The sequence below is a fragment of the Mus caroli genome, chromosome 17, assembly GCF_900094665.2.
Source record: "Mus caroli chromosome 17, CAROLI_EIJ_v1.1, whole genome shotgun sequence".
Classification (NCBI taxonomy): Eukaryota; Metazoa; Chordata; class Mammalia; order Rodentia; family Muridae; genus Mus; species Mus caroli.
In genome coordinates, this window is record NC_034586.1 from 37,290,566 (window position 1) to 37,303,586 (window position 13,021).

At 36.0% G+C, this 13,021-nt stretch overlaps 1 protein-coding gene across 1 annotated transcript; it reads right to left on the minus strand.

Annotated features, from left to right (window-relative positions):
• Positions 1 to 2,698: 2,698 nt before the first annotated feature.
• On the minus strand, positions 2,699 to 12,241 carry LOC110312248 (cysteine-rich secretory protein 1-like). Its single transcript, XM_021185781.1, has 5 exons — positions 12,170 to 12,241; positions 8,157 to 8,273; positions 6,990 to 7,077; positions 4,378 to 4,523; positions 2,699 to 2,812 (listed from the first exon to the last, which is right to left on the minus strand). The coding sequence occupies exons 1-5, from the start codon at positions 12,239 to 12,241 to the stop codon at positions 2,699 to 2,701; spliced, it is 537 nt and encodes a 178-aa protein (XP_021041440.1).
• Between the last annotated feature and the right edge of the window lie 780 nt (positions 12,242 to 13,021).

Here is a 13,021-nt window from a genome sequence, read left to right on the forward strand (position 1 = left end):
GTACAACCACTCTGGAAATCAGACTGGCGGTTCCTTAGAAAATTAGACACAGAACTACTGGAGGATCCTGCAATACCTCTCCTGGGCATATATCCAAAAGATGTCTCAATCGGTAAGAAGGACACATGCTCCACTATGTTCATAGCAGCCTTATTTATAATAGCCAGAAGCTGGAAAGAACCTAGATTCCCCTCAACAGAGGAATAGATACAGAAAATGTGGTACATTTACACAATGGAGTACTACTCAGCTATTAAAAAGAATGAATTTATAACATTCCGAGGCAAATGGATGGACCTGGAGGGCATCATCCTGAGTGAGGTAACACAATCACAAAAACTCACACAATATGTACTCCCTGATAAGTGGATATTAGTCAAAAAACTTAGGATAGCCAAGATATAAGATACAATCTGCTAAACGCATGAAACTCAAGAGGAATGAAGACCAAAGTGGGGTCACTGTACCTCTTCTTAGAATTGGGAACAAAACATCAATGGAAGCGGTTACAGAAACAAAGATTGGAGCTATGAAGAAAGGATGGACCATCTTGAGACTGCCATACCCAGGGATCCACCCCATATTCAGCTTCCAAATGCTGACACCATTGCATGCACTAGCAAGATTTTGCTGAAAGGACCCAGATATGGCTGTCTCTTGTGAGACTATGCCGGGGCCTAGCAAACACAGAAGTGGATGCTCACAGTCAGCTAGTGGATGGATCACAGGGCTCCCAATGGAGGAACTAGAGAAAGCAACCAAGGTGCTAAAGGGATCTGCAACCCTAGAGGTGGTACAACATTATGAACTAACCAGTACCCCGGAGCTCTTGACTCTAGCTGCATATGTATCAAAAGATGGCCTAGTCAGCCATCCCTGGAAAGAGAGCCCCATTGGACACACAAACTTTATATGTCCCAGTACAGAGGAATGCCAGGGCCAAAATAAATGGGAATGGGTGGTTAGGAAAGTGGGATGGACAGCGGAGGGTATTGGGGACTTTTGGGATAGCATTGGAAATGTAATTGAGGAAAATACATAATAAAATATATTAAAAATAAAAAAGAATATGAGAAAGCAAAGGTTAGGCTGAGGCCAATTATCTTCATGTCAAAAATTAAAGACATCATAAAGCCATGGATACCAGGAAGACCCTGGTAAGATGTAGAATTTCTCTGCTTCCCAACTTCTAGGTACGTGACAATAAACTAAAAGAGAATAACCTGGATATCATGTCAATTCCTAGTCAGCCATCCAAGGGTCCATGATTCCTCCCAGAATCACAGAAGAGGTGTTCAGTTGGAAGCTAACACATGGCCATGAGTATCTGCCTTCCCAATTGGACAGAGATCACGACTGACTTGCAAACCTTTCTGGTCAAGCCTGGACAAAGGCTACCACTCAGTAGTCATTTATATTTCCTGAAAGTTGTGTGTGGTGAGTGCTTCTGTGTAGGGATATGATCTTGAATTTTCTGGTTCCTTCCTGAAACCAGGTTTCAGCTCAAGTATCTCAGCCTGTAGTATCTGATCAGATCAAGGAATTGGAGTTGTTTGCTGGTACATTAGTCAAGGATCTCTAGAGTCAGAGAACTTATGAAATGAATGTGTATGTGTATTGTAATGACTCACAGACTGCAATCCAACTAACCAAGCAATGACCAGCTATGAATTGCAACTCCAAAAATCTAGTAGTTGCTCAATCCTACATGGATGCATATTTCAACTGGTCTTCTGTAGAACCCAGAATCCTAAAAAAGTAGACTCCAGTGAACATGCTGGACAAGAAAATATAAGCAAGTAAAGAGTGAAAGAACCTTTCCTTTTTTCATTGTCCTTATATAGGCCTCTAGCAGAAGATATGGCCCAGATTAAAGGTATGCCTCAAGATCTGGATTAAATATTTATGTTGATACAGATCAAAAAGTGTGTGTGTGTGTGTGTGTGTGTGTGTGTGTGATTCCACCTCAGTATCCTCATCAAAAGCTTGTGTCTTCCAGACTCGAGATCCTGATAAAAGACATATTTTCTTTTAGCCTTCAGATCCAGGAAACAGATATGAGTTCTTTTTTGGTTATAGTTCATTCCTGATATGGTCATGTTGGCAACCGATCATAATCCCACCTTGTCATTTTGACACAAATCATATCTCAGGTGCAAACAATAACTAGGTGATAATAATGCCTAATAAGATATGACTGTCCTTTGTAGAATCACTAATGCATAAACAATAATTATCATAATAATGTGTAATATGATATAGCTACCCCTCATACAACCCTAAATGCATTGTAAATTTAGAATAAGTAGCCGTATCACTTGAGATACATCTTTTTAGGATCTAAAATATAAATGTGAAAGAGACAGACAGACAGAGAGAGAGAAAGAGAGAGAGGGAGAGATTCATTCCATAAGATATGTGACTCTAGAGAACCCTGAATATATTGCAGATATATTTTGGTAAAACCATAGTGGGGTATTGCTGTGACATCCCTGACCATATTTTAGGGAGGATTTTGAAAGGACTTTGGAACTTTGAGCTAGAAAAGCCATTGTACATTAAACGATCTGAGGGAAGATTTAGAAACTTGGAAGATAAGAATGCTGAACAGTACTAAAGAAGGAGGTCTGGCATGTGAAATTTCAAAGGGAAGATTAAAGACTCTATTAGGATCGTGAGGGCCATTTACTATTTTACTTTAAGTTTCTGCAGTTCTTGTTAGCTGGAGAAAAATAAAATCAGCTGTCACTAATGAGATACCAGAACTACTGAAGTAAACCTTCATGTTTTTGGTACAGTTGATGTTGGTCAGCTGGAGATAAGGTGAGTGGAGATTAAGAAGTGACTATTATCAGTAAGGTGAAATCTGCTGGGAAGTGTTTCCCTGAGAGCACAGAGAAGCTGCCTTCCAGAATATGTGGCCAAAGTTTTACCTTTTGCTGGCTGCTAGACTTCGTAATGTTACTAATTTTGAAGGCATGGAAGATTCATGGAGAATAGCTGAAGTTTGGCATTTTTAGAGGCCAGGAGAGGCCATTGATGAAGGTGAAAGCTCAGTGGCAGTTGAAGAACCAGGACTGAAGAGGTCATGCATTGAATTTGAGACATGATACCAGAAAGAGAGCCTATGAAAAGCTACTCATGAAATTACAGCCCAGTTGCAGCAGAAGATCTCAGAAATTGGAAATTGTAATACCATGCCACCACCACCAATAACAGCAACATCAATGAAATGGAGCCAGCAGGAGCCTAGAAGACAAGCTGCCTGAGTCACAGGGGACAGAGATGGAGAGGTGATCCAAGCCATTTGGAAGATCCCAGAAAGTCATGTGTGTAACCCCTACACTGGGCATGGAGTTATTTAAACTCTTGCGGTTTAGCAGTTGCTTGTTTCAGATTGTGATCATGCTGTGTTTCTTCCCTCTTGAAAAATACATTACATTTAATTTAGATTTTTACCAGATAGGACTACTGAAAACTTTAAACTTTAGGAGAGATTTTGAATTTTTAATGAGATTGAAATTTTTATGCTTTTAAATTTGTAAATACTGTGGGACGTTTTAAGTTATTTGTATATAAATGTAAGTTGTTGGGGATACATTAGAAAAAAATTTGTGGCTCAAAAGTAAAGTGTATGATTGTGTGTTAACTTGACAAGAGGAGAGTTATACTGGTTGTTTTGTGTAGCAACTTGAAAAAGTTGGAGTCATCACAGAAGAAGAAGCCTCAAGTGAGAAAATGCCTCCTGAAGATATAGATGTAAGTCATAGTTACTAGTCAATGAAGGACTTCCCAGCTCATGGTTGTTGGCCCATCCCTGGGTTGGTGGTCCTAGATTCTATAAGAAAGAGGGCTGACAAGGCACAGGAAGCATTCAAGTAACACCCTCCAACACAACTGTATCAGCTCCTGCTTCCAGGTTTCTGCAGTGTCTAAATTCCTGTCCTGACTTCCTCTGGTGATGAACAGCAACCTAGAAGTATAAACCAAATAAACACTTTCCTCCCCACTTTGCTTTTTCTCATGATGTTTTATTGGACAAACAAACAAACCAACCCTTGACTTAGACATCTGCCTATACCATATCTGGATATTCTCTCCAATCAGCCATTCAGAATCTGCTTAGCACTTTTTTTCTCTCTTAGCTTTGGTAGGCTCTATTTGACAGTGGCCTTAATTGAGGCACAATTATATAATTCTTCCTAAAGAAGTCACCTCATTTGTCTGGAAATCAGCGGTCAGGGGTTCTGGAAAGAAAACTTTGGGATAATTTTTCTCATTCTCGTCAGGAGCCAAACAAAGCTGATGTGCACTCCTGTTCAAGTAAATCAAATAATTTTATTGCCTCTCATTTATAGAGAAAATATTTTTTCTTACCTGAGTATAATGTCCGACCATACTATTAGGTTGCTTTGGGCCAACATCATACATAAGATCTTTGTGTTCATTATACCATTCTTGGATTGCAGAAGACCATGATGCAAGGTAAGATGACATGAACAAATTCTCATCACATGTTAAATCTATGGGAAAGAAATAGACCAATCATTAAGGCAGCAGGAAAGAAAAAAAAAAAAGAAGAAGAGAGAGGGAGTGGGAGATAGAGAGGGGGGCTATACAAAGCAGAATTTCTGCTCTTTAAAGACATTGCTCACAGTTACTTTTGATTATTTCATAAGAGGCATGCTTCAGACTTGATCATTCATCTGAACAGTAGGGACAGGCATTCAATTTGTGAACTGAACAGCTTATGAACTGAACAGATACAGAAGTCTTTTTTCTAAGTAGCATCTCTTCTTAAATTGATTCATTTACACATTAAATTCAGCATACCTGTGTGAATATGTATGAGGGAGCGTGTATTTTGTATGTTTGTTTCATATGTAACAAATGTTGATTTGAAGTCTTAGAAAAGACAAATACTAACTTATTAAATTTCTCTTCTGTTCTAACTAGAGATTTTTTTTCACGTGAATTGTTACATATTCAGCATGATTGCTTTGTGTAAGCCTTCTTTATAGTCATTACTTACAAGTACAAAACAAACAAAAATAAAAGGAACAATAATTTTAACATTTATCAGTCATACCTTAAGTATAAAATTAAAATTTCTTGAGCTAAATATACTTCCAAGAATGGAGAAAAACCAACGTTTAATACACAATAAATAGATTAGTATTTTCTCAATCTCTGCAAATTCAAAATTACTTTATACATTAACTGAATGTGAAAGCACTTAAAATAAACATTTTAAACACTATGTGATTAAAATAGTGATAGCTACGAAGTACAACCTTAATAAGAGATAATTAAATGATTTTCAAATTCATCCAGAATATAACCATTTCTAATGTTTCAAGAAGTACTATATCTCATAGTCCATTTATTTACGTCCTCATAATTTCTATACTTCCTCTTGTAAAGATTATGTCTAATAATTTATTTTTAACTTAATATAATTATCAGGTACCCAGAATGTACATAAGTTGCTATCACCAAAAATGAAGACAGAGTTTGGCACATACACATTGCTACCTTACACAAGATTATGTATTTGAAGACCTCCTGTACTATATAGTGAGATCTGTATTCCACCAAACCAAAAACAATAAAAGAAGTAATGAAAGCTAATGAAAATATTTGATTTTTTTTGAGAAAAAATGAATGAGTTGCTCAGATAAAATACATTTTTATAATTAAAAATATATCTTTTAAACATGAACAAGCCACATCATCAGATAAGCTACCACTTATGTACATGTCTTTAATCTCAGCACAATAGAAGCAGAAGCAGGTAGATCTCCATGAGTTCGAGGCTAGCCCGGTCTACAGACTCTGTTCCAGAACAACCTGGAATAAAGAGAGATAACCTGACTAAAAACCAACAAACAAACAAATAAACAATATAAAAAGAAAAAGAAATCAGCAAAACAAGATAGATAAGATACTGGCTTAAATGATCGAAATTTAGAAATTCTAATTACAGAGGGCTGGAAAAGCACCTGAACAGATAAGAGCATATCCTGCTACTTTAGCACACTTGAATTCAACTTGTATCATTCATATGGGATGGGTTACAACCACTGTAACTTCAGCTTCTGAAAATACAATGCCTTCTGATCTCTAGAGTCACTCTTCTGATTAAGCACATAAATTCACATGTGCATAAATATACACAAGACACACATACACATAAATAAAATCTAATAGGATAAAATTAAAGAGATTCTAATTTCAAGCCCCATCATATTACTTTAATTTGTAATTTCATCCTTTAATCTTTTTATTTTATTTTATTAATTAGGTATTTTCTTCATTTTCATTTCCAATGCTACCCCATAAGTCCCCTAAACCCTCCCTCCCCACTCCCATTTCTTGGCCCTGGCATTCCCCTGTACTGAGGCATATAAAGTTTGCAAGACCAATGGGCCTCTCTTTCCACTGATGGCCGACTAGGTCATCTTTTGATACATATGCAGCTAGAGACACGAGCTCCAGGGGGTACTGGTTACTTCTTATTGTTGTTCCACCTATAGGGTTGCGGACCCCTTTAGCTCCTTGGGTACTTTATCTAGCTCCTCCATTGGGGGCCCTGTGATCCATCCAATAGCTAACTGTGAGCATCAACTTATGTGTTTGCTAGGCCCCCGCATAGCCTCACAAGAGACAGCTATATCGGGGTCTTTTGACAACACCTTGCTAGTAATCTTTAAAGGAGAGAAAGAGATAATTCCTACCTTGTTTCACTTGTGATCTAGTTACAAGACACAAAGCTGGCATGGTCAGAGAGTTTTTGTAAAATATAAAACAGCCAATTAACATAATATGGAGCTTCTCTGAGACATGCTGGTCCAGAGATGTTTAACTTCTTTTAAAAGACAGTATCAAAATAGGTGTTCACTTTGAAAAGTTTTGTTAACACAATACAAGAAACTGGGCCCTCCTGTGTTATTCTCCATCCAAACATAAGTGATTTTGAGTTCACATACTAGTTGTCCTGCGTTCTATAGGACTGTGCCTGAATGTACACTTGTCTGCCCATTGCTGAGCATTTTCTTGAGCATCATGGTTCCATTCCTAGAGAGAGAAAAAAAAAGGAGATAGCTATAAGTAATAATACATCTTCAAAGACACATTATCTTTGCAGGTAGGCTGGTAGAACTAGATTATATCACTGCAAGATATCTGTAGCACCATATGAAATTCATCATAATCAGTAAATAAAATAGTATATATCTAAATTTTTATGTTAGTATATATACTATCAACTTTCATTGTGACATTTATAATGAGCTTATTTTTAAATGCTTTTCTTTCCCTTCTTCCTGAGCCTGCTCATCCTCCTATGCCCTCTCACCTACAGTTTCCCTTTGATATCACACATGTTCTATTTCCTTCCTCTTCCCATACCTTCCGCAGTACCTTTTTCCTGTGTCATTGTCTGCTTGGTAGTTTCATAACCTATATCCAGTGTTCATCACACTTATGTATGCCATTTTCTATTTCAAAGAAATACAAGTAGTCTGTCTTCCCAAGATCATCAAATATACTAAATTATTTAATAGGCTAATGACTTACTGAGATCACACCAGGAACCATAAAGACTTTACACAGTTGCTGTACTACAGGAATCACTAAGACTATTTTCACACCTGTAAAAAGTTACCTCATAAATACTAGATTCTCTTTCTACAAGTTGAATGAATTTTTTAAAAATATAGGCTTTAGATCTGGATCCATGTCAGAAGACAGTTTAGATGAAAGGTCATGTTCTGACCCTAGATTAAGAGAGGGAGAGGCAATAACACAGTGCCTTATCACTAAAGAGAAAAGTAAAAAGGTTTATTTTTAGTTCTGTGGCTCTAATTGATATAGCTCCATAACACCAGTGAGTCACTGTTATAAAGGGAATTTAGTAAATTCTACTCTAATCATATCATGGCTGAAGACAAAGAAGGAGAAAATGAACTTGGGTCTTACATGCATGTCATAATATATAGATATACAGACATAGATATTCACGCACATGAACAAAACAATAAGTATTTTAATAAATAGATACTAAAATAGAGCCAGACACTTTTAAACAACACAGGTGCTATCAGCAGGATCAAAACACAGCTCTCCAAATGCACTGCCCTGATGTGAGCCCTCACCAATTTTAGTAAGTCTCTGCCAGATGGAGAAACCATTCGTCTCAATTGGTTGTGCTTGCTTACAATCTCTTCTTGGACTGATGTTTTAGTGGTTGAAATTGTTTCAAGACTGTTTTTCTAAAGGGAAATAAAATGAAAGTCACATTAGTGTATGATAAGGTTACATAAAATGGTGAAAATAATGGTTAAGGTGAATGAAAGTCGTTATTCAAGTGCTCAGACAATATTAGACATTGACCTTGAAACTAAAACTTAAAAACATCTCTTACTTTTCAACAGAAACATTTTAAACAGAAAATTTGAGAATAAAGCATGAATTCCTGGCATGCCAAAGTAAAAGTACAAAAAAAAAAAAAGTAAAAACTTTTTCTGGGCTACAAATATCAAATTTTATTTAAGAAAGTATAAAGATAGTCATGCATGGTAGAGAACCTTAAGTCATTCCCACACAATTAGGCTATAGCAAGGAAGCATTAAGGAATGAAACACATAATTTATTATACATCTTTGAAAGAGATATCCAGACTATACACAGAGTTTGAAGGCTTGTGAGACTATGGAGGTCTAGACACACTACATGTGTGCATTCAATTATCTATCACAGTAAGAGAATTTTTATATGTAATACGATTTTGTGATCACTAAAAAGAGTATTGTCTAATGCAATATCCATGTCAATTGTAGGCAATGGGTTCTTGAAATTCTTGAGTATTATTGGCTTTATAATTTAATGAACACAAATAAACCTTTTGTTAACGGAGATGCTGATATTTAGATACACATTTTTTTGTGTTTGTGTGGGACAGGTAGGAAAAGTGATATAAGAATTTGCAAAGATATAAATACCCCTTGCTGATAGAAGCATACTTCAAATCCTCTCTTCTTCTATAGTGTAGAGCAAGATGTTATAGCTTAATTATCAGTGGACAGACCTGCACATGCATTTTATCTTACTTCTTAGATAAGTTGCTTCTCTTGTGTGTAGTCCTTAGTTCCCTCAAATTTCTGCAGACATTTGCCACATAGATCTATTCACACTATATTGCAAGTATTTGCAAAATGTCTACATCTAGCTGTTGTTTTATACTCTGAAAACACCAATGAATGCCTTGAGCCAAGGACTATCTCACAGCTAGTGAACTCTTTTTTTAAGCCACAAGTAGTGATTTCTAAGACAGAAAGAATATACATTTTTAAGTCATTGCTGGAAAATCCTCATATTTTATTATAAAGCAAAGTAACAATAACTTTCAGTATTTATTTACTGAGGAAAAGGCATCGTTTTCTAAAAGTATTTGCTTTTAAATAAGTGTATATGTTTGTATAGATGAGAAAAGTTCATGTAGAGGCCAGAGGAGCATAGTAGATCCTTTGTAGTTGGAGTTACAGGTGAATTCCGGCAACTTGAGATAGGTAATAGAAACCAAAATATACTTTGCAAGAGTAGTAAATTTGTTTATCCACTAAGAAATATCTCCTTAGATATTCTATTTCAACTGAAAACCCTACTTAAGGTTGTTAACTTTCTTTTTTTTTTTCTTTTTTTCTTTTTGAAGGATATATATATATATATATATATATATATATATATATATATATATATGCTATCACAAAAGTCCCCTATACCCTCCCCCCCTACTCCCCTACCAAATCACTCCTACTTCTTGGTCCTGGCTTTCCCCTGTTCTAGGTCATATAAAGTTTTATAGACAAAGGGGCCTCTCTTCTCAGTGATTGCCAACTAGGCCATCTTCTGCTACATATGCACCTAGAGACATGAGTTTTTCAGGTAATGATTAGTTCATATTGTTGTTCCATCTATAGGGTTGCAGACCCCTTCAGCTCTTGGGTACTTTCTCTAGCTCCTACATTAGGGGTCCTGTGTTCCATCCTATAAATGACTGTGAGCATCCACTTCTATATTTACCAGGCATTGGCAAAGCCTCATGGGAGACAGGTATATCAGGGTCTTTACAGCAAAATCTTGCTGGCATAGGCAATAGTGTCTGCTTTTGGTGGCTGATTATGGGATGGACTCCCAGGTGGGGCAGTCTCTGGATGATCCATCCTTTCATCTTAGCTCCAAACTTTGCCTCTGCAAGTCCTTCCATGGATATTTTATTCCCTATCCTAGGGAGGAATGAAGTATCCATGTGTTGGTTGTCCTTCTTGATTTTCTTGTGTTTTGGAAGTTGTATCTTGGGTATTCTAGGTTTCTGGGCTAATATGCACTAAACAGACAAAACATATGGTTTATGAGAAAGCCATTATTATTTTCTGCTTTTCTTCCTACCTTCCTTGGTTACTGAAAATTCCAAGAGACAATAAGTGTGCTTCTATTTTCTTGACAAACAATGGTAATATTTTAAAAGTGATACTATTAACACAGATATGTAAGGATAAAAACTAGTTAAAGGGTTTATATTGGGTAGGTAATATGACCTAATAATTACAACAGCACAAATTTAAGACAGGAATGAACAAGAATGTCAGGGAAATCAGTTCTTCATGATAACTCTCAAAGAAACCTTCATTCAACAAAGGTGACTCTGAATTGCTCTGCTTTTTGTATCTTGAAATTCTCTGAAGAGATATCAGTAGACCAAAGAAAAAAGTGAGGTGTTAGGAAGGAATTTAGGGAGCATAGATAGTTCAAAGGTGCAATAAAACAGAATCAGTTTAAAAAACTGGCAATACGAACAACTTCAATAAACACCTAGATTATAAATACTGTCTAGATTTCTAATTTGGATTGGTAACAACAACAAAATAAACATATAGCTTATATTCCAAAAGAAGTTTATCCAGTTATTTACACTCCCTATTGTAGAAGAATCCCAGTTGTCTCCAATGCCCAGACCAGAGAAGAGCATAAGGGTTACAGTAATGTGCAATGCTTTTAACTTTTAGTAGCTTCCTAACAAGATCGGGAATATCTTTACTAGTCCTACATACTCCATTATTTAAAAGGATGGCTAAGCCTCACTTGGAATATTTATATAAAAGAGCATATTATAAATAGTTAATATTTGGCTCATTTTTATTGTTTGAACTGAAGATGTACTTAACAGATCTGTGTGAATGTGAGTGTGTGTGTGTATATGTTGCTAAGGATCAATCCCAGGGATTTATGCATTCTAGGCAAGTGTTTTTTAGCATCATCCCTACCTATATTCTAGCAAACTTTTAAACTTGAAAATAGAATAATAATGTTTCACACAATATTTATGAAAATGAGATACAAATATATATATGTTGAAGTTGTGCTATTTGAAATAAAATATGAAGTTTCTGTGAGGACCACACTGAAATGGATTAAATAAACTAATAACAATTCTTAAAACAGAAACTATTAGGAAATAAATCCAGAGACATGAAAAATCCCATACAAATATATTTCTAATAATATATGTACGTTTTATTTCTTGACCACATTAAAAAGAAAAGGGTATTTTAAATTAATATCAATATTTATATTTAAACTATATTGCAAAAATACAACTTAATGGTTCTTCATACATTTCTTATGATATATTTGTCTCTAGCCTTTTTTAAATAATTATTTTGTGTAATGAATGCATGCCTATTTATTTAGATATAGCATAAGCATAACAATTTTAATTTAATCAACCTAACTAACCATGTTTAATATTCACTTGTAATTAGGGCTACAAGTACATTTGCCACAACTTTAAAATAATGTCAACTGCTCTGAACTATCAATGAGTACTTTGTGATTATTACAGACTCTGGTCTTTTAAATTTTTGAAGGCTGGTCAGTGTTGGCACACACCTTTAATCCCAGCACTTGGAAGGCAAGGGTAGATGGATTTCTGAGTTCAAGGCCAGCCTGGTCTATGGAATGAATTCTGGGTTATACAGAGAAAGCCTGACTCAAAAAAATAAAAAATAAAAAAAAAAATTGAAGAGTGATCTAGTTGTCTAGTTACTTACTTGCATAGCCCTCCTAGCTGCCTAAATTGTTCTGAGAAGATAAAAAAACTTACCCACACCTGAGAGCTATCTTGAAGAAGGGATGGGGGCAGTACAGCAGCCAGGAAGAACAGCACAAGCATTAATGCCATGGCTAGAGAACAAAGAAGAGAACAAAAACATGCATTANGATGTTTAGTACATTGGGTTCTGAGAAACACACCTACAAATGCTCTGAGATGAAATCAATGTAGGTTCTCTCTTCAGGTTCTAGGAGTCTAACAATTCTTTTTTTGTCCTTCCAAGAATATCAAGGTCTTCCAGTTATTACCATGACAGGGCACTAACAAGTTATGACTAACCATTTCTGGATAAGTGTTTCCTACCCCATTATAAATATATTGTTAGGAATACATCTTCCAAGTAGAAGTGAGAATGTGTCATATCACTCCTGTCAGAATCTTTTTTTTTTTTCAAAAACCTGGGTAAAATCTATGTCTTAGTTCTAGTTATTATTGCTGTGATGAAACAGCATGACCACAAACAACTGGGAGAGGGTTTATATGGCTTATATATCCCAAATCACAGCTCACTGAGAGAAGCCAAAGTGGGACCTCAAACACAGAAGGAAGCTGGAGGCAGGTTTAATAAAGACACCATAACAGGTGTTGTTACTGACTTATTCCCAATGATTTGCTTAGCTTGCTTTCTTATAGAGCTTAGGGCCACCAGCATAGAAGTGGCACTACCCAAAATGGAATGAGACCTACTTCCTCAACTAGTAATTGAGAAAATTTCCTAAAAATTTGCCTGCATACAGCCTGATCATTTGGAAGTTTTCTCTCAACTGGAGTATCCTCCACTCAAATAACACTGGCTGTATCAAGTTGAGATAAAACTAGCCAGAATGTTGTCTACTGAGGATATGATGT